General features: G+C 50.5%; 1 protein-coding gene across 1 annotated transcript in view; it reads right to left on the minus strand.

The window, feature by feature from the left end:
- The window catches only part of SMPD3 (sphingomyelin phosphodiesterase 3), an 88,281-nt gene that overhangs the window by 37,045 nt on the left and 31,992 nt on the right, over positions 1 to 19,244 (minus strand). Inside the window, exon 2 of the mRNA XM_075008829.1 lies at positions 7,805 to 7,880. Coding sequence (XP_074864930.1) covers positions 7,805 to 7,880 — 76 coding nt within the window. The remainder of the gene's footprint in view (positions 1 to 7,804; positions 7,881 to 19,244) is intronic.

A 19,244-nucleotide genomic window follows, 5' to 3' on the forward strand; every position in this document is an offset into this window, starting at 1 on the left:
GGTAGGCTGCCACCACCTCAGTCCTTGGAGACCCCTTTAGCCCAAGCAGGCACACTGGTGAATGTCCCCTGTGGGGAAAACTCCAGCCCTGCTCTCCCCTCCACAGAGGGCTTGAGAACAGCAATCTGTAACCTGATAGCTATGTGGCCGAAGAGGCGCGTACGCAGAAAGACCCTTCACAGGACACAGGATCAGATCAATTGCTTAAAAACAGTGATTTATTCACAAAAGAACAGAAAATAAATCATGAGGTTGCACGTAAAGAAAACCTATACCCTGGGGAATATACCTTGATGTTCTGAGAGAGCCACTCTCTGATGGCAGGTGGAAATACACTGCGTGATCCACTTAAATTCTTGCCTGCCAAGACTTTGTTGATAGTTCAAATACTCATTACAAGTTGAAATGACAACACAGAGTGGGAGTACTGGTACTGGTGGCACAGCTTCATCAGAAAATGAAGTATGTGAAATAGGACAATGATGATACTCTGGACTCATACCTGGCTCCCTGTGGTGGTCCTGTCTACTGTCAGTGGTCTGGCCCAGGGTGCCACCAGGGACTGCACTCTTTTCTTTTTCCTCTAGTCTAATACAATGGAGATTGGCTCCCAGCAGAACACAAGAGCAGATCGCAGTAATCCCAACAGAGTAACAATGATTTACAGAATGGATATGTATGCTTATCTGATACCATTCTATTTCTGATGGGAAATGGATGAGCCTCATCAGGAGAGCCAGAGAATTTCACCCAGATCTACTGGATGCGTTTATTTTGTTTGCGGTGATTTTTTAATCAATGGATCAGAACAGTTTGGAAGGTTTCAAGAATTTTGAAAAGACTTAGTTGGTGGTAAGAATTAGTTGGTCAGGCACTTATCAGGTTCTGTTTAGCTGCATAGCTGAAGGAGACGTAGGGCACGTGCACAGCACTGTCAGACACTACTGTTCAAGACTCTGCTCTCAAATACATGAGGGGCATATGTACCTATAGTGGAATCCACACTGATCCATACATCAAGAAGAGTAGAGAAATCTGCTGATAAAAAACACTCCCATGTCTTTTTAGAAGAGTTCAAAGATATACAACTTTTATTCTCCCAGCCACTCTCATATTTTAATATATTTTATGCAATTTGTTTTACATGATGCTGAAAAGTATGAGTTAACAAAATATTGTATATAGTATAGCAAACACTATATACGGCAGTAGCTGCAGAACATGCTTTTAAAAAGGGATCAGCAATATTTTCTAAATAGGGCATAAACTTATGAACAATTTATGTTGGAAATGGCAACCAAAATTCAAGCAGAGATTCTGGTATTCTTCCAACTTTCGATTCCTACTTGAACTGCTCTGTGTGATGACTTCTGATAATTCTTAAGCAATGTACAAAAATCCTTCTAGTTTCTCAGTATGAATAGACACATGTTTTTGACATTTTGGTTTATAGATACTTGTGGGTGGCACTAGTTCTGCTGAGTGAGAATTTATTTGCTAACCAATACTGATTATTTTAGTGAAATAAGCAGAAGGAGTGTTCAAGCTCTTCCTATCCTTAGTGATTTTGAGACAGAGAGAACATCTTTATGGTGGAATAAGAGACATGAAAGATATGGAATCCTACAGTAATTTTCCCTCACTCCATCCAGTGAGAATTTAAAACAGTGGTTCTCAAACTTTTTGGCATCACGCCCCCCTTTTGATTTTTGAGAGACCCTCACCCCCCCACACCTCTTCTTTTACCATCATCCAACCCCACTTCAAACAAAAAAATCAATTTTTAATTTAAAATAAACACAAAAACTTGATATCAAAATGTTATTTAAAATTAAAAATAAGCACAAAGAGTTTTTCTTGGCCCAAAAATTTAATAAAAGTGTAATTTAAAATCAGAAACAGCAGAAACAAAATTAATTTAATGTGAAGGATGATGCTGCATTTTCTTCACAAGCTGGGAAATCCTAGGTTTGAAAGATGAAAGTTTGCAATGCAAGTGGTTTTAGACATCCAGTCGATTTCTTGGTTTCATTTTTAATGTGACTAAACTTGAAAAGCTTTTTTCACAGAAGTATGTTGACAAAAATGGAAGAAGAATACGTAGCACTTCTTTTCCAACTTTCAAGCACATTGGGAAATGTTTTATCCAAGCTTGAGTTTTCAAAATTATCTTTCGCATTTGAACCATATTTTATTTCAAGTGCATGTTCTCACAATACTTCTGGCGATGTATCGACATCAACGTTGAATGGATTGTGTACTAATTTAGGAATGGAGTTGCCAGAAGAGTTGTCTGGGAAATAGCGGATAGAAGACTGAGTAGAGCTGAGCTGCCCTGCCCCAAGCTGCGTGCCAACTACTGGAGCCCTAGTGCCTCCCCACTCCCGGAGCCCCTTTACCTCCTGCTGAACCTTGACCCCTGCTGGGCTGGGAAGGCTGGTTCCAGCCCCATGCTGGGCATGCCCTGGTCCCATGGGCACCAGCTCCTCCCTGAATGGGCTGCTGGCATGGCCCCAGAGCTGCAGGCGCACCCTGGGCCCTGCCAAGACCAGCTGCAGTCCTTGCCTAGGTGCCAGACACTGTGCAGGCCCTGTCTCAGCTCTGAGGTCAACTATGGACTGGCCAGGATAATGGCAACAGCCCCCACCTTGTGAGTGCCTGGTGCAGCCCCAGCTGGCCAACTGCCTGAGCCCCATGCCAGCCACCAGAACTACCTGAGCCAGCTGCCCACCCACCCAAGCCCTGTGCTGCCACAGCTGCCCGTCTGCCCACCAGCTGCCAGGGCCAGGTGCCCACTCTCCCACCAGCCACCCGAGCAGCTCATCCAAGCTGCAGGCCAGCCACCTCAGCCCTGTGCTGCCAGAGCCAGCCACCCAAGCCTCATGAGCTTCCTGCCTGAGCCCCTCCCCTCCCCAAAGCCAGGCACCACTAGCTCCCTGTTCTTACCCCATCCCCCTCCCTTTCCCCCAAGCCAGGTCCCCCAACCCCCCATCTAACCCCGTCCTCTTACTCTTCCCTCCCCACAACCCACACTCCTATGCAGGAGGCAGCTAGCTCCATGTGGGTCTTTGCCGGCTGCCTGCTTTTTATAGCGGCTGCGCCGGGTCTCCCAAGTAAAATGGCAGGGGCTGAGAGCTGGAAGCAAAGTCCAGCTCTTCCTTGGGGTGGGAAGAATGACTGGGGGGGTTGCGTTGTCTAGTGCCCCCCCCAGAATTTCTTCATGCCCCCCGGGGGACACACCCCTCAGTTTGGGAAACCCTGGTTTAGAATGACACTTCCCTTACTACACAAGTTTTGTACAAACATCCACATCCAACCTTTCCCTGGAGTGCTCTCTTATTTGCACAAGAAAATTTCCCGACATGGGACTGTGTCTGTTTTGTCAGTTACTGATAAAAGCAAAAGAAAGCTGAAGATGCTTTTAGCAGTGCAGAGTCATAGGACTACATGCAGATTTTCATAAATAAAATGGATTTCATCAGGACAGACTGGCTTGATGTAGCGTGGCTTTTCAGGGTGCAGGCAAATTTCTGGTGTGTTAGAATGAATCTCAGAAAACTGTACCTTTGGATGCTGAGAAATACCTAGGTATAGAACCAGGTCAAATATCATAAACTTGGAATTCTGAAGTATGCTTTTTCGTCCCAAACCTGGGATGAAAGAATAAAGATTTTTCATGCACAGGAGAATTCAGAAAAAATTTGATTTGGGAATGTCAAAATGTTTTGTTGAGACTTGTTTTGACAATAACCTGTGTCATAGAATCATAGAACACTAGAACTGGAAGGGACCTCGAGAGGTCATTGAGTCCAATCCCCTGCCCTCATGGCAGGACCAAGTACTATTTAGACCATCCCTGATAGATGTCTATCTAACCTGCTCTTAAATATCTCAAGTGATGGAGATTCCACAACCTCCCTAGGCAATTTATTCCAATGTTTAACCACCCTGACAGCTAGGAAGTTTTTCGTAATATCCATCCTAAACCTTCCTTGCTGCAATGTAAACTTCTTGTCCTATCCTCAGAAGCTAAAAACAACATTTTTTTTCTCTCTCCTCCTTGTAATGCTCTCTTAGGTACTTGAAAACCACTATCATGCGCCCTCTCAGTCTTCTCTTTTCTAAACTAAACAAGCCCAGTTCTTCTAGTCTTCCCCCACAGATCATGTTCTATAGACTTCTAATCATTCTTATTGCTCTTCTTTGGACCTTCTCTAATTTCTCCACATCTTTCTTGAAATGTGGTGCCCAAAACTGGGCATCTTGAGCTGTTGAATTCAGGAGCCTCAGGCCCATAATTGCCTATAGGGGTCTGGTTTTTTCCTGCTGCAATTGTCCTCTACACTCCAGATTAGAGCGATTTGTCTACAGAAGTTTCTGTCAGAAGATATTTTGCAGCAAAACTTCTGTCAACAGATTTCATCCAGACAGCAAAGCAGATCAAAAGAATGATCTACTCTATGAACTGCCCAGCTGCTCTATGGGGACCCTCAGGATGTGAAGGCAGGGGTGTGAGGGGTGAAGCTGGAGAGGGAAAGCCCCATCCCCGGGGAACTGTGCTGTCCCACCCTCTCACAGCCCTGCTGCTGTGGGGGAGATCCCAGAGAGCTCGGGGGAGATGGAGATTGGGCCCCCCTCGGGCCCAAGGACTCCCTCCCTCAGTCCATGATGTGTGTGTTCAATCCCCTTCCTCTACAGGTCGTGATGGCAATCAACACCATCCTACTACAGAGAATCATCTGTATGGGAGACATGGATGCAGTTGTGGCTGGATTCAGGTTCCCAAACTGCACTGGGGCCATTGACGGGATCCACATCCCGATCCGTGCTGCAGAACATAGTGTGGCCAAGGGATACTTTTTGATGGTGCTGCAGGCCCCGGTTGACCACTGTAGACAGTTCACAGACATTTACATTGGTGGTTGGGCTGGGCACACGATGCCATATGCTCTGCAGCTCCGGGATGTTACAGAGGATGGACGAAGGCACATTCGTCTCCTGCCATGAGCTGCCAGTTGGGGATGTGCAGATGCTACTCTGTATCATTGCCTACCCTCTCATGCTGTAGCTCATGAAGCCTTACATCAGCCAGCTGGAGCCCAGATGGGAACTCTTCAATCCCTGCCTCAGCTGGGCCAGGATGCAGGCTGAGTGTGCCTTCAGCTGCCTCAAGATACACTTTAGGTGCCTGCTCACCCGCCTACATGTGGGGGGAGCACAACGTCCTCCAAGATGTGACGGTGGGGGTGGCAGCCATCAAGTCCCACCAGATACCGGTGATGGACTCAAAGTGGGACATGAGTTGGTCTCAAGCACGCAACCAGCACTTTGTGTCAGCCCACAGCCATAACCTGGGTCATCCTCCAGAGGGTGGCATTGTAGGCTTGCCTTGGTGGTGAGGTGGGGCTGGCTTGGCCCTCGGACAGTGAAAATGCAGCTGAAGGGAAGACAAGAAGGAAAGACGGTGAGTCATTCATGCAATGCAGTCCCTAGGGCCCTGCCCTGCACCATGAGCAGTGACCAACAACTCCTAGGCCAAGGGATGGGAATGTCCAGGGCTTCACAGTGTCTCTGGGAGCCGGCTGACCACAGCAGATCCTCTCCCCAGTGGACTAGTGGCCAAGGAGGGTGTCTGGGTGCAGAGGAATTCCCCATAGGGGGGTGGGTGAACCAGGTGCAGCCTGGCCCTCTGCCCCCAACTCCCCCACCTGCAGCTTACAGCGCTGTCCGTGGGAATGGGTGCTGCCTTGTGCCTGCGGGCATGCCTGCACGCTGGGTGCCACAGTCCGTGGTGTGTCTGGAGTCAGGCCAGCACCCATGTGGCCAGCCCACTTCCATGGGGGGGTTGTCTGTTTGGTCGGGGTGGCCCACATTACCTTGCACATGGGACCATATGCTGGGACTGCAGTGCCAAGCTGGCCACATGATGTTTACAGCATGTCCCATCTGCACCCACCTCCCACATGCTGGAATGTGTGATGTGCATGGTACTCACCGGAGGGACCCTTGTCCAGTTCCAAAGATGCCCGGGAAGGGGTCCGGCTGGTGGAGACCAGCTCCAGCATGATTAAGAGGCTGCTGCTGGCCTCCAACCCCATGTCTGGCTCCAGCTCTGGTGGGGGTTGGGGATTGGAGGCCTCTTGCTCCTCGGAAGGTTCCCACTGCAGTGGGGGGGACCTCGAGTGCTGTGTCCATGCAGTGGCACATCAGGGACGTGTTTCCCTGCTCCCCACCTCCCCCCCCAGGTGGTGTGGACTCATGGTAAGAGGGGTGGGTGGTGGGGCCTGCCCTGGAGTAGTGGGCAGCATCTTGGGCCTGGACATAGCCCTGGCGAAGCTCCTTCACCTTGGCTCACACCAGCTCCATGGTTCGGTGGGAGGGGAGACACGTTCAGCCAGGGCAGTGGCCATTTGGGTGTAGATGGGGGCATTGCAGCACATCCCCTTTGGGCCTCCCCCCCACAGGTCCAGCGGGGCCTTGACCTTGGCCCTGATCCAGAAGAGGCCCACCTCTTGCTGTCCTGGGGTGGCTCCTGAGGCCCCTCAGGCTGGTCCTGTGAGGGCTTGGGTGGTTGCGGGCTGCGTGCTGCGTGCTGCTCAGCCATAGGGCACACTGGCTGTGAGGGCATGGGACACAGCTCTGTGTTGCTGTGCTGTTTGCACCCTCTCAGCTTCCTGCCAAGGGGTTTCCCAGCTCCCTGAGGCTTTAAGAGGGGCTGGAGGTAGGGACCATAGAGTGCTGATTGCTGGGGACAGGATGTCCCTTGGGGTACCTACGTGGTGTCCTGGAGGCCTTTTCTGTCAACAGAAGGCCCCCCGGCACATCCAGACCTGTGTTTTGTTGACAGAGATCTGTCGACAGGTGTTCTTCCTCATGGAGAGCGGGGTACGGCTGTTGACAAAAGTGTTGTATTCTGTCAACTTATTGTCGACAGAACACGCTTGGTAATCTAGATGCTCACAGGGTTTTTGTTGAGAAAACAGCCATTTTGTCAACAAAACCCTCTAGTGTAGACATAGCCCAGGGACCCAGGCCCCATAGGGGATAATGGGGCCATGAGGGAGTGGACCTACAATTACTATGGAGCATGGTGGCATCTCAGTTCAACATTCATGTGTCTGTCTGATCAGAAATGTGTTTTGATTTGGATCACTCTGACCCTAACTAAATATTTTCTTTAGATTTTTCCAATTGCAAATTGAAATGCTTCTATTTTCCCCATGAAAAAGTTTCAATTTTGCAAAAATTGTATTTGCTACCTCAAACATTTTGATGGAAAATTCCTGACTAATTAAGGCATTGTCATCAACATTTTTATAATCCTCAGTGCAGCAGTCTGAATTGCAGCATAATATATGAACAATAGCGACAGTTTTGGCCCACCAAACAGATGTTTCAGAAGAGAAATGGTTTATTCCTCCGTTGCACCTAGTGTTTGGGAGTTACTTTGATACCTCTGAGCTTGATCCAGCATGATGCTGAGCACCTTCAATTTTTAAGCCTACAGCGTGTAACGGTGCTGCATAGATTCAGGTGGACTGTCAACCTCTCACTACAAGCTTTATTGCTTCCAAGGATTTGTTTGTGTTTCAAGACGTGGCAGAAGACTTTACCATGTGTAGCTTTCACAGATATCTTAGTCTCTTTTTCCAGTCCCATTCCACTTGCTTGACATTATTACAAACGCAGGATGGGGAAAGATGTTTAACTCATACGCTGCTCTTTCACTCAAATAGAGAAACTCCTGTCACAGAACTAGAAAAACAATGAGAACAACCTGGAGAAAGGGAAATTTAAACATTACCTGCTAGAGCTTGCAAGTGAGTGCAGGAAATGTATCCCACAATTCTTTGGTCCTGAGGTGTACTTCCCACTTGCACCTGACAGAAAGGAAGAAAGGAGACTGTTAATGGACATGTCACTGGTATGGTCAAGGTCCATCCTGTGCAGACTGCAAGATTTTATTATTCATTTACACCCCTGAAAATATATAAAAACATAAGAACGGCCATACTGGGTCAGACCAAAGGTCTATCCAGCCCAGTATCCTGTCTGCTGACAGTGGCCAATACCAGGTGCCCAAGACAGAGTGGACTGAACTGGTAACGATCAAGTGATCTCTCTCCTGCCATCCATCTCCAGCTTCTGACAAACAGAGCCGCGGAACATCATTCCTTACTCATCCTGGCTAATAGCCATTAATGGACCTACCCACCATGAATTTGTCTAGCTCTTTTTAAAACCCTTTTATAGTCCTGGCCTTCACAGCCTCCTCTGGCAAGGAGTTCCACAGGTTGCCTGTGTGCGGTGTGAAGAAGAATTTCCTTTTATTTGTTTTAAACATCCTGCCCATTAATTTCATTGGTGTCCTCTACTTCTGATATTATGGGAACAAGTAAATAATTTTTCCTTGTTCACTTTTTCCACACCACTCATAATTTTATATACCTCTATCATACCCGCCTTCGACTCCTCTTTTCTAAGCTAAAAAGTCCAAGTCTCTTTACTCTTTCTTCCCATGGGACACATTCCAAACCCGTAATCATTTTAGTTGCCCTTTTCTGAACCTTTTCTAATCCAAATATATCATTTTTGAGATGAGGAGACCACATCTGTATGCAGTATTCAAGATGTGGTTGTACCATTTATATAAGGGCAATAAGATATTCTCCGTTTTATTCCCTGTCCCTTTTTTAATGATTCCTAACATCCAGTTTGCTTTTTTGACAGCTGCTGCACACTGCATGGATGTTTTCAGAGAACTATCCGTGATGACCTCTACATCTCTTTCCTGATAAGCTGTAGCTAAATTAGTCCCCATCATAGGCCACGTCTACATGGCCCTGCTCTTCAGCTCTGCTGCTGGCAGAGCTATGCCAACCAGGTTTCTGGAAATTGCAAATGGCTTTTCATTTGCATACTCATGTGACTAATTAGCATAGCTGCACAAGAGTTTGCTCTTGGCAGAGGGGTCTGCTATCAGTAAAGAGACTGTGTGGATGTGCCTCTGCCAGCTAAACCCCCCTCTGTCACTAGTCTCTTATGCCTGAATTTTCCAAGTACGCCATTTTCCACGTACATATTAATTGAAAGTGTTATGCATTAGGTGAAGCAGCAATACAACATTACTGGGTTGTTAGCTAAAAAAAAAAAATAAACCTCAACCTCGACTCAGACCAGGGCACATTATATATTTTCAAGCCATCTTAACTCAGCCAAGTGAAATGGGATTTTTAACTAGACTTCCAAAAAGGAAATCTACACTGATAGGGCTTCTGGCTAATTACTTATTTTTCCCACATCTGAGGAGAGACAAGCCTCGCACTATACCCTGCAAAGGAAAAACGGAAGTTGTGGAACTGTTGTTTATCTTGGCAAGGCTGTATACTTTACACCTCTGTGTCCAAAACTGGGTGAACCATTTTCACTTTGAGATTGTGACCAAACATGGAAAGTTTTAGTCTGAAAAGTTATCTGCATAAGCTTTATAGCCATAAGAACGGCCATACTAGGTCAGACCATAGGTCCACCAAGCCCAGTCTCCTGTCTTCCGACAGTGGCCATTGCCAGGTGCCCTAGAGGGAATGAACAGAACTGGTAATTATTTAGTGATCAATTCTCTGTCACCCATTTCCAGCCTCTTGCAAACAGACACTAGGGACGCCGTCCATGCCCATCCTGGCTAACAGCCATTGATGGACCTATCCCCCATGAATTGATCTAGTTCTTTTTTAAACTCTGCTATAGTCTTGGTCTTCACAACATTCTCCGGCAAGGAGTTCCACAGGTTAACTGTGTGAAAAAATATTTCCTATTCTTTGTTTTAAACCTGCTGACTATGAATTCCATTTGGTGACCCCTAGTTCTGGTGTTGTGGGAAGGAGTAAATAACAATTCCTTATTTATTTTCTCCACACCAGTCATGATTTGATATACCTCTATGATATCCCCCCATAATTGTCTTTTTTCCAAGCTAAAAAGTCCCAGTCTTATTAATCTCTTCTGATATGGCAGACGTTCCATACCATTAATCATTTTTGTTGCCCTTTTCTGAACCTTTCCCAATATGTCTTTTTTGAGATGGGGTGACCACATCTGTGCCTGGCATTCCAGACGTGGACGTACCATGGATTTATATAAAGGTAATATAACATTTTCTGTCTTACTATCTATTCCTTTCTTAATGATTCCCAACATTTTGTTAGCCAATTGAAAAGGCCTGTTAGAATGGAATCACTTACGCCATGTGACCTTTATAAGTGGTCTGAGAAGCACAGCTATGATTTAGGGGTGTGCTTGTACCTGTATTTACATTATATATCAAACTGCATTTTATTACACATAAACACAAAGTATATGCATAATATGTATGCACTTGATCAGAAATAGAAAAAAACTCTCTAAAGTTTTCAAAGATTCCAGAAAGTGTGCTAAATAACAGCTAGAAAATTAACCTGGCCAATGTTTCTATGGACGTGTGGGTGCTTGCTGCCTGCTGCCATTTTTCCGAACCTATTATTCTGCCACTTTGCAGCAGGAAGTTGATTTTTCTGTGTCACTGAGTGGCATCAATACACTAAACTATTGGGGGTGGGGGTATGCCCCTGTCAGTAGTCATACTGGAAGAAAAGATCCATGGCTACAACGTGAAAAAAAAATCCTTACAGTCCCTATGCCAGTACTGTATGCCAGTAGCTACAACAAAAACACAAAACCAGAAAACTTCCAAACCAGTAAGCAAAACAGTATTAAGGATAATTTGATTAAATATTCTATTTGTTATTCTGCAAATGAAAAAAGCACTAAAGGGTGTTTAGCCAGGATTAACTACTGGACCTCCACAATAACCTAATGCACATCAGCAGTGCATTGTTTTGCTGAATACTGGGACTGCTTTGATAATGCTCCATTTTAATGGCTGTATTATACTATGGGAACTCCATCTGGACAGCTCTGCAGGCAGGACAGTGGGCAAACAACCCAGAACATTCATTGGCCATGTGTTTGTTAGCCTTGAAAGGAGATTCCACCTTCACAGAACTCAAGTCACATGGCCAGTGTTTGACCAGCATATTACTCAAATCGGGGATGTGAAATAAGTGTATGCTTTTGGTTCTTGGTGCAAAACAAAGAAGGTGCTCTTTAATCCACTTTTGTACAGAAAATAGCAATTACATTAGAGCAACTTTACCCAAACTGAATTGTTGGTGCTGGAAGGTCAGTGTCATACTGATAATCTGCAAGAGTGTCCCATGAGGCATTACTGTTAATGGTGTTTTCAAAAAATGTCCCATGGCCCACAGGAGGGCTCCATCTTCCCACCCTACTTTTGAAAATATTGTACCCTATTTAGTGGGATTATTGGCAACGTTAGATATGCTTGTGCCTAAGAATGGAGATGTGAAACCACAAGAACCTAGATCACAAAACAAAGCAGTAGGATCGGCACAGTGTGATTGCACACCAAACAAAAAGGCATCTCAATTGATGTCAGGGGATTGGCATATATTAAGGAATGAAAGACTCACCCAAGAGTTTTTAAAGTGTTTTGGCTTTTTCATGTTGAAGGATCATGTCATATATGACCACTAAAACAACAGGCTTGGTTCTGGAGCCGGTGTTGTTCAACATCTTTATTAATTACCTGGATGAGGGACTGAATTGTACCCTCAGCAAGTTTGCGGATGACACAAAGCTAGGGGCAGAGGTAGATACATTGGAGGGTAGAGATTGGATCCAGAGAAGTGGTTGTTCCCCTCTATTTGGCATTGGTGAGGCCACATCTGGAATAATGTGTTCAGTTTTGGGCCCCCCAGTATAAAAATGATGTGGATGTGCTGGAGCAGGTTCAGCTGAGGGCAACAAAAATGATGAAGGGGCTGGAGCACATGACCTATGAGGAGAGGCTGAGGGATCTGGGCTTGTTTAGTATACGGAAGAGAAGACTGAGGGGTGATTTAATAGCAGCCTTCAACTTCCTCAAGGGGAGCTCTAAAGAGGATGGTGAAAAACTGGTTTCAGTAGTGTCAGATAGCAGAACAAGGAGCAATGGTCTGTAGTTAGAGAGAGAGAGGTGTAGGTTGGATATTAGGAAAAAACTACTTCACTAGGAGGGTGGTGAAGCATTGGAATGCGTTGCCTAGAGAGGTGGTGGATTCTCCATCCCTACAGGTTTTTAAATCCTGGATTGACAAGGTCTTGGCTGGGATGACTTTGTGGGGGTTGATCCTGCTCAAAGCAGGGGGCTGGACTAGATGACCTCCTGAGGTCCCTTCCAGCCCTATGATTCTGTGATTCGATGAAATCAAGCCAACAAAAACATTCATTCTTATCATCATTAACAAAAACAGAACCCCCCTGCCACACACATAGGCTACGTCTACACGTGCAGCCAACATCGAAATAGTCTATTTCGATGAATAACGTCTACACGTCCTCCAGGGCCGGCAACGTCGATGTTCAACTTCGACGTTGCTCAGCCCAACATCGAAATAGGCGCAGCGAGGGAACGTCTACACGTCAAAGCAGCACACATCGAAATAGGGATGCCAGGCACAGCTGCAGACAGGGTCACAGGGCGGACTCAACAGCAAGCCGCTCCCTTAAAGGGCCCCTCCCAGACACAGTTGCACTAAACAACACAAGATCCACAGAGCTGACAACTGGTTGCAGACCCTGTGCCTGCAGCATAGATCCCCAGCTGCCGCAGAAGCAGCCAGAAGCCCTGGGCTAAGGGCTGCTGCCCACGGTGACCATAGAGCCCTGCAGGGGCTGGAGAGAGAGCATCTCTCAACCCCCCAGCTGATGGCCGCCATGGAGGACCCAGCAATTTCGATGTTGCGGGACGCGGATCGTCTACACGGTCCTTACTTCGACGTTGAACGTCGAAGTAGGGCGCTATTCCTATCTCCTCATGAGGTTAGCGACTTCGACATCTCGCCGCCTAACGTTGAAGTTAACTTCGAAATACCGCCCGACGCATGTAGACGCGACGGGCGCTATTTCGAAGTTGGTGCCGCTACTTCGAAGTAGCGTGCACGTGTAGACGCAACTATACACACAATACTTGCTAACACCAGCTGTTCCAAACCATGTGGAATTTGAGCACCAGAGCTAAGGGAGTCTCTTTAATTTAATCACAAGAGGTCATAGGGAGATTTTTCTGAAATGTTCCATGATCTAGTGTCACTTGGAGTGACCATATCCTGGCATGACTGTCATAGGCTACGTCTACACGTGAAGCCTACATCGAAATAGCTTATTTCGATGTTGCGACATTGAAATAGGCTATTTCGATGAATAACGTCTACACATCCTCCAGGGCCGGCAACGTCGATGTTCAACTTCAAAGTTGCTCAGCCCAACGTCGAAATAGGCGCAGCGAGGGAACGTCTACACGTCAAAGTAGCACACATCGAAATAGGGATGCCAGGCACAGGTGCAGACAGGGTGAACGGGCGGACTAGCGCTTCCGGGGCAACAGCTAGCTGCTCCCTTAAAGGGCCCCTCCCACATACACTCAGCCTGCACAGCACGCGGTCTGAGGAGCCATAGGCACACAGACCCCGGGCGACGCAGGCATGGACCCCCAGCAGCAGCAGCAGCAGCAGCAGCTAGAGGTCCACCCAGCCCTCCCGGCAGGAGCAGGGCTTGCCCTGGCCCATGCCATGTGGGAGGCAGCTGACTACCTTCTTGCCCCAGGGGAGGAGATGCCCCCAGGGCAGCAGGGCTCAACCCCTACCCCTTCAGCATCCCGCTCCACCCCCTGCCTCACACGCCGGCGGCTGTGGAGCTACCCCACCAGCACCGACTGGTGGGAGCGGCTGGTGCCTGGGGAGTGGGACGACGACCACTGGCTCAAGAACTTCAGGATGACCCGGCAGACATTCCTGGAGCTGTGCCAGTGGCTCACCCCCGCACTCAGGCACCGGGACACCGCCATGCGGCGTGCCCTCCCTGTGGAGAAACGGGTCGGCATCGCTGTCTCGAAGCTGGCCACTCCTGACAGCTACCGATCCGTGGGGCAGCAGTTTGGTGTCGGAAAGGCCACCGTTGGGGCTGTCTTCATGGAGGTAAGAGAACCCACAGGGGGAGGCCAGGGCAGGGCAGGGGGGCCAGAGCAGGGCAGGGGGGCCAGGGCAGGGCAGGGGGGCCAGAGCAGGGCAGGGGGGCCAGGGCAGAGCAAGGGGGCCAGGGCAGGGCAGGCCAGGGTAGGGGGGCCAGGGCAGAGCAGGGGGGCCAGGGCAGGGCAGGGCCACGCACACCCTGCTCACCCCTCATTGGGGCTGTCCCATGTGCTTTCTCTGCAGGTCGTGCGTGCCATCAACGCCATGCTCCTGCACAGGCTCGTGAGGCTGGGGGACCCACATGCCACTGTCGCCGCCTTTGCCACCCTGGGCTTCCCCAACTGCTTCGGGGCTCTGGATGGGACTCACATCCCCATCCGCGCCCCGCAGCACAGTGGAGGACGATACCTCAATAGGAAGGGCTACCGTTTTGTCGTCCTCCAGGCCTTGGTGGACAGCCGGGGATGTTTCCAGGACATTTACGTGGGCTGGCCTGGCAGCACCCACGATGCCCGGGTTTTTCGGAACTCGGGCCTGTGCCGCCGGCTGGAGGCGGGGACCTACATCCCCCAGCGGGAGATCCCTCTGGGGGACACCACCATGCCCTTCTGCGTCATCGCACATGCGGCCTACCCCCTCCAGCCGTGGCTCATGCACCCCTACACGGGCCATCTCTCTGCTAGCCAGGAGCGCTTCAACGAGCGCCTGAACCGTGCGCGCCAGGTGGTGGAGAGCTCATTTGGCCGCCTCAAGGGACGCTGGCGATGTCTCCTGACCCGCCTGGATGCGGGCCCCAACAACATCCCCCAGATTGTGGGTGCCTGCTGCGCCCTGCACAACCTCGTGGAGAGCAAGGGGGAGACCTTTCTGCAGGGCTGGGCCGCGGAGGCCGGCAGGGCACACATGCAGCCACCTGCTGCCCCCAGTCGGCAGGTGGACCCCGAGGGGACCCGGGTCCGGGAGGCCCTGCGGGCCCACTTCGACCAACAGGCTGCGGGGTGAACTCTGCCCAGGCCCCCTACTGCCTGCCCCTTCCTCCCCCACACTCCTGCCCCAACGCCCACACCATGGAGCACCCCACCGCCCCCCCCCCACTTGTCCTGGACAAATGACAGCATGAACTTGTGGCTGAACGTAAACTTATTTTTTGTCTTTCAGAAACTTTTTTTTTTTTTGGTCAATAAATATGTCAAACACAAACCAAAAAGTAGGGACAAACATTCCACAAAAGCAATATGTGCACAAATAAAACAATACAACAAAGCAAACAACTGTGCATCATCAAAAAAGAAAACCAGGGAGGAGAACAGGGAGAACTATTTACATGGGGGGGACGGGGCAAACGGGGGCACCAAAAAAAAGAGTCCAACTATATACAACAAGGGGGGGGCCACGTCCCGGGCCCCTCGCCCCTATAGCCCAGCACTGGGCGTGCCCGGCCAGGAGCCCCGCCGTGCCTGCAGTCTGGTTCGTGGCTGGGTGGGAGCGGGCTGGACCGGAAGGTATCGGTGCCGGCGAGTCTCAGGTGGCTCCAGAGGTCCCTTGGCGCTCTGGCCCTCGCGGGTGGGTGGTGGGGCGACGGCGGACGGCCCGGCGACGGCCGGAGCAGCTGGTGGTGGGGCTGCAGGAGCAGGCAGGGCGGGCGATGGGTCGGCCGGCGCGGCATGGGGGGCCAGGTAGTCGACAAGCCGGTTAAATGTCTGCATATAGGCCCCCCATGCCTCCTGGCGCCAGGCCAGCGCCCGCTCCTGCAGCTGGAGGTGCTGCTCCGAGACCTCCAGCTGCCGGCGGAGGATGGCCAGCAGCTGGGGGTCCGTCGCCATCGCCGGTAGTAGGCGCGGGGTCCGCCGTCTAGCCCTCCGCGGGGCCGGTCGTTCCTCGGCCGAGGGGCTGCCCTGGAGTGATGGTCCCGGAGGGCTCTCCGGGACAACTGAGGCCTCGCCGGCGCTCTCTTCCGGTCCTTCGGATGGTGCAGGTGCAGGTGCAGGTGCAGGACACAGGAGAGGAGGGGGGAAAGAAGAATGGAGACAGGTGTTAGTGTGGGCCCCGAGCCGTGGCCTCTGTCCCCCCCGCCCTGTGCTGCAGGTTCCCCATCCCCGTCCCCGGAAGATGCTGCTGTGATGGATGGGGTTCAGGGGTCCCCCTGCCCTGCACCCCATCCCCTGGTGGGAGCGACTCTCACTTCACCCCGCAGGGTCTGAGAGCAGGAGACCTTTCTTAGCCCACAGATGGCCAGTTTCTGGCAGGAGTGACAGCACCAGCTGTCGGAAGAGACAGTCCTTCCAACCCGTCGTGGGGAGAAGACCCCAAGGGGGGTCCCTCTGGGATGCAGCTTTCCCCCTCCTCTGGCTGGCTGCCTACCAGCTCTCCCTTCCCCTAGCCTCTACCTGTGGCCCCCGCCCTCGCCCCCCAATTCCAAGCCAGCTCGGCTCCTCCCTCCTGTTTGTTCAGGGCAGAGGTGTCACCTGCCAGCTGTAGCGCCAGGATCCTCCTTTGGCCCTGGGAGCTCTTCGGCTCTTGTGGCTCATATGTAGCCTGAGTTTCCCTTTGGCACTCCCCCCACTCCATCACATGCTGCTGCTGCGGGGTGTCCCACCCCCTCCGCCCGGGGGCCCCTCGAGGTTCCACTCCCCCCTGGCCCGGGGATGGGGCATGGCACTGTCATGCAGGGTGGGGGGGGCAGGGGCTGATGGCTGCAGTGCTGTGAGGGCCATGGCCCTGGTGTCCTTGGGGCCATGGCCATGTGAGCGTGCGGGGGGCCCTGGACACATCTCTGTTACCCCCGCCCCTCAAGCCCAGGCGTGTCCACCAGAGAGGGGTACCTACCTGTGGGTCCGCTCCCACGGTCCGGAGATCCCCAGGGGTCGGAGGCCCTGCTGCTGCTCTGGGATGGCAGGAGGAGGATCTGCAGGCTGGAATCCGCGGAGGAGGAGCCCCCCTCCTCCTCCTCCTGCCGCGATGTCCCGGGGATGGCCTCCGGGGGGGGCCCCCGGGGTGCGGGGCTTGCCTCCGGGGCGGACTCCGGCTGCAGGGCCTGCTGGGCCTCGTCAGCCGAGGTGTCAAGGGTGGCCGGAGGGGAGGAGGTGTGCCGGGAGCCCAGGATGTCCCTGAGCTCCCTGTAAAAGGGGCAAGTGATGGGGGCGGCCCCAGATCGGCTGGCCGCATCCCGGGCCCGGGCATAACCCTGCCGCAGCTCCTTCACCTTACTCCTCACATGATCCGGAGTGCGGGCAGGGTGACCCCGGGCAGCCAGGCCGTCGGCCAGCCGAGCGAACGCATCCGCGTTCCGCCTCTTGCTCCTCATTACCTGGAGCACCTCCTCCTCGCTCCAGAGCCCCAGCAGGTCCTGCAGCTCGGCCTCCGTCCAGGAGGGACCCCGCTGCCGCTTCCCAGACTGCCTGGCCCTCTGGCTGGGCTGGCTACCCTGGCTCCCCTTGGGGGGGGGTCCCCTGGGGGCGCTGGGGGGGCTGCTGGCTTGCCATCGCCGCTGGCTGGGCGGCTGAGGGCTGTGCAGGCTCGCCGCGTGTGCAGGCTGCAGCCTTCACGTTGCCTCAGCTTCCTGCAGAGTCAGGGAGGGGGAGGGGACCTTTAAGGGGCCGCTCCACGCGGCCACCAGTGAGCTGAGGGGCTGGAGAGAGCGTCTCTCAACCCCCCAGCTGATGGCCGCCATGGAGGACCCGGCAATTTCGACGTTGTGGGATGCGGATCGTCTACACTGTCCCTACTTCAACGTTGAACGTCGAAGTAGGGCGCTATTCCTATCTCCTCATGAGGTTAGTGACTTCGACGTCTCGCCGCCTAATGTCGAAGTTAGTGCCGCTACTTCGAAGTAGCGTGCATGTGTAGACACAGCTATAGTGAGCTAGAGAACAGAACTTTGATAGCCTGCCTCCCGGGGGGAGACTACTGTTTCCAAGATACTACTTGCAAAATAATAGTAAGATTCTACCATGTATCTGTTATTAAATTAACATAAATCTTTCATGATAGCACTTGCAAATAAAAACTGATTTCTGAGGAGACCCACTTTGGAAAAGAAAAGAAAACAATGCAAATATCTACCTCTAACTGATATCAGTTACCAAAAACAGTGCGGTAAGACTAGTTCAAACTCACAAGAACAGAATGAGATTACAGCAAAACTATTTTCTCCTTAATGACGCAAATTGAGTTCAGGACAACTGCTGTTCAAACAAACTGTTCAAACAGGAGCTTACCATTCTGATACAGAAATAAAACAAATAGCATTATGATGATAAAAAAGAAATCATATAAAAATGGGAACAAGGACAAATTACAAAGGATGAATATAGGCAAACAACACAAGAATGCAGGAGCAAGGTTAGAAAGACTAAGGCAAAAAATGAGCTCAAACTAGCTACAGGCATAAAGGGAAACAAGAAGGCTTTTTATAAATACATTAGAAACAAGAGGAAGACCAGGGAGAGGGTAGGGCCATTGCTCAGTGAGGAGGGAGACACAGTAACAGGGAACTTGGAAATGGGAGAGATGCTTAATGACTTCTTTGTTTCGGTCTTCACTGAGAAGTCTGAAGAAGGAATGCCTAACGTAGTGAATGTTAGTGGGAAAGGAGTAGGGTTAGAAGTTTAAATAAAAAAAGAACAAGTTAAAAATCACTTAGAAAAATTAGATGTCTGCAAGTCACCAGGGCCTGATGTAATGCATACTAGAATACTCAAGGAGCTGATAGAGGAGGTATCTGAGCATTTAGCTATCATCTTTGGAAAATCATGGGAGACAGGAGAGATTCCAGAAGACCGGAAAAGGGCAAATATAGTGCCCATCTATAAAAAGGGGAACAAGAATATCCCAGGAAACTACAAGCCAGTCAGCTTAACTTCTGTGCCAGGAAAGATAATGTAGCAGGTAATTAAAGAAATCATCTGCAAGCATTTGGAAGGTAGTAAGGTGATAGGGAACAGCCAGCATGGATTTGTAAAGAACAAATCATGTCAAACCTATCTGATAGCTTTCTTTGATAGGATAACAAGCCTTGTGGATAGGGGAGAAGCGGTAGATATGGTATACCTATACTTTAGTAAAGCATTTGATACGGTCTCGCATGATATTCTTTTAAAAAAAACTAGGCAAATACAATTTAGATGAGGCTACTATAAGGTGGGTGCATAACTGGCTGGATAACCATACTCAGAGAGT

This window comes from Carettochelys insculpta, chromosome 14 (assembly GCF_033958435.1).
Source record: "Carettochelys insculpta isolate YL-2023 chromosome 14, ASM3395843v1, whole genome shotgun sequence".
In the NCBI taxonomy this organism is placed as follows: domain Eukaryota; kingdom Metazoa; phylum Chordata; order Testudines; family Carettochelyidae; genus Carettochelys; species Carettochelys insculpta.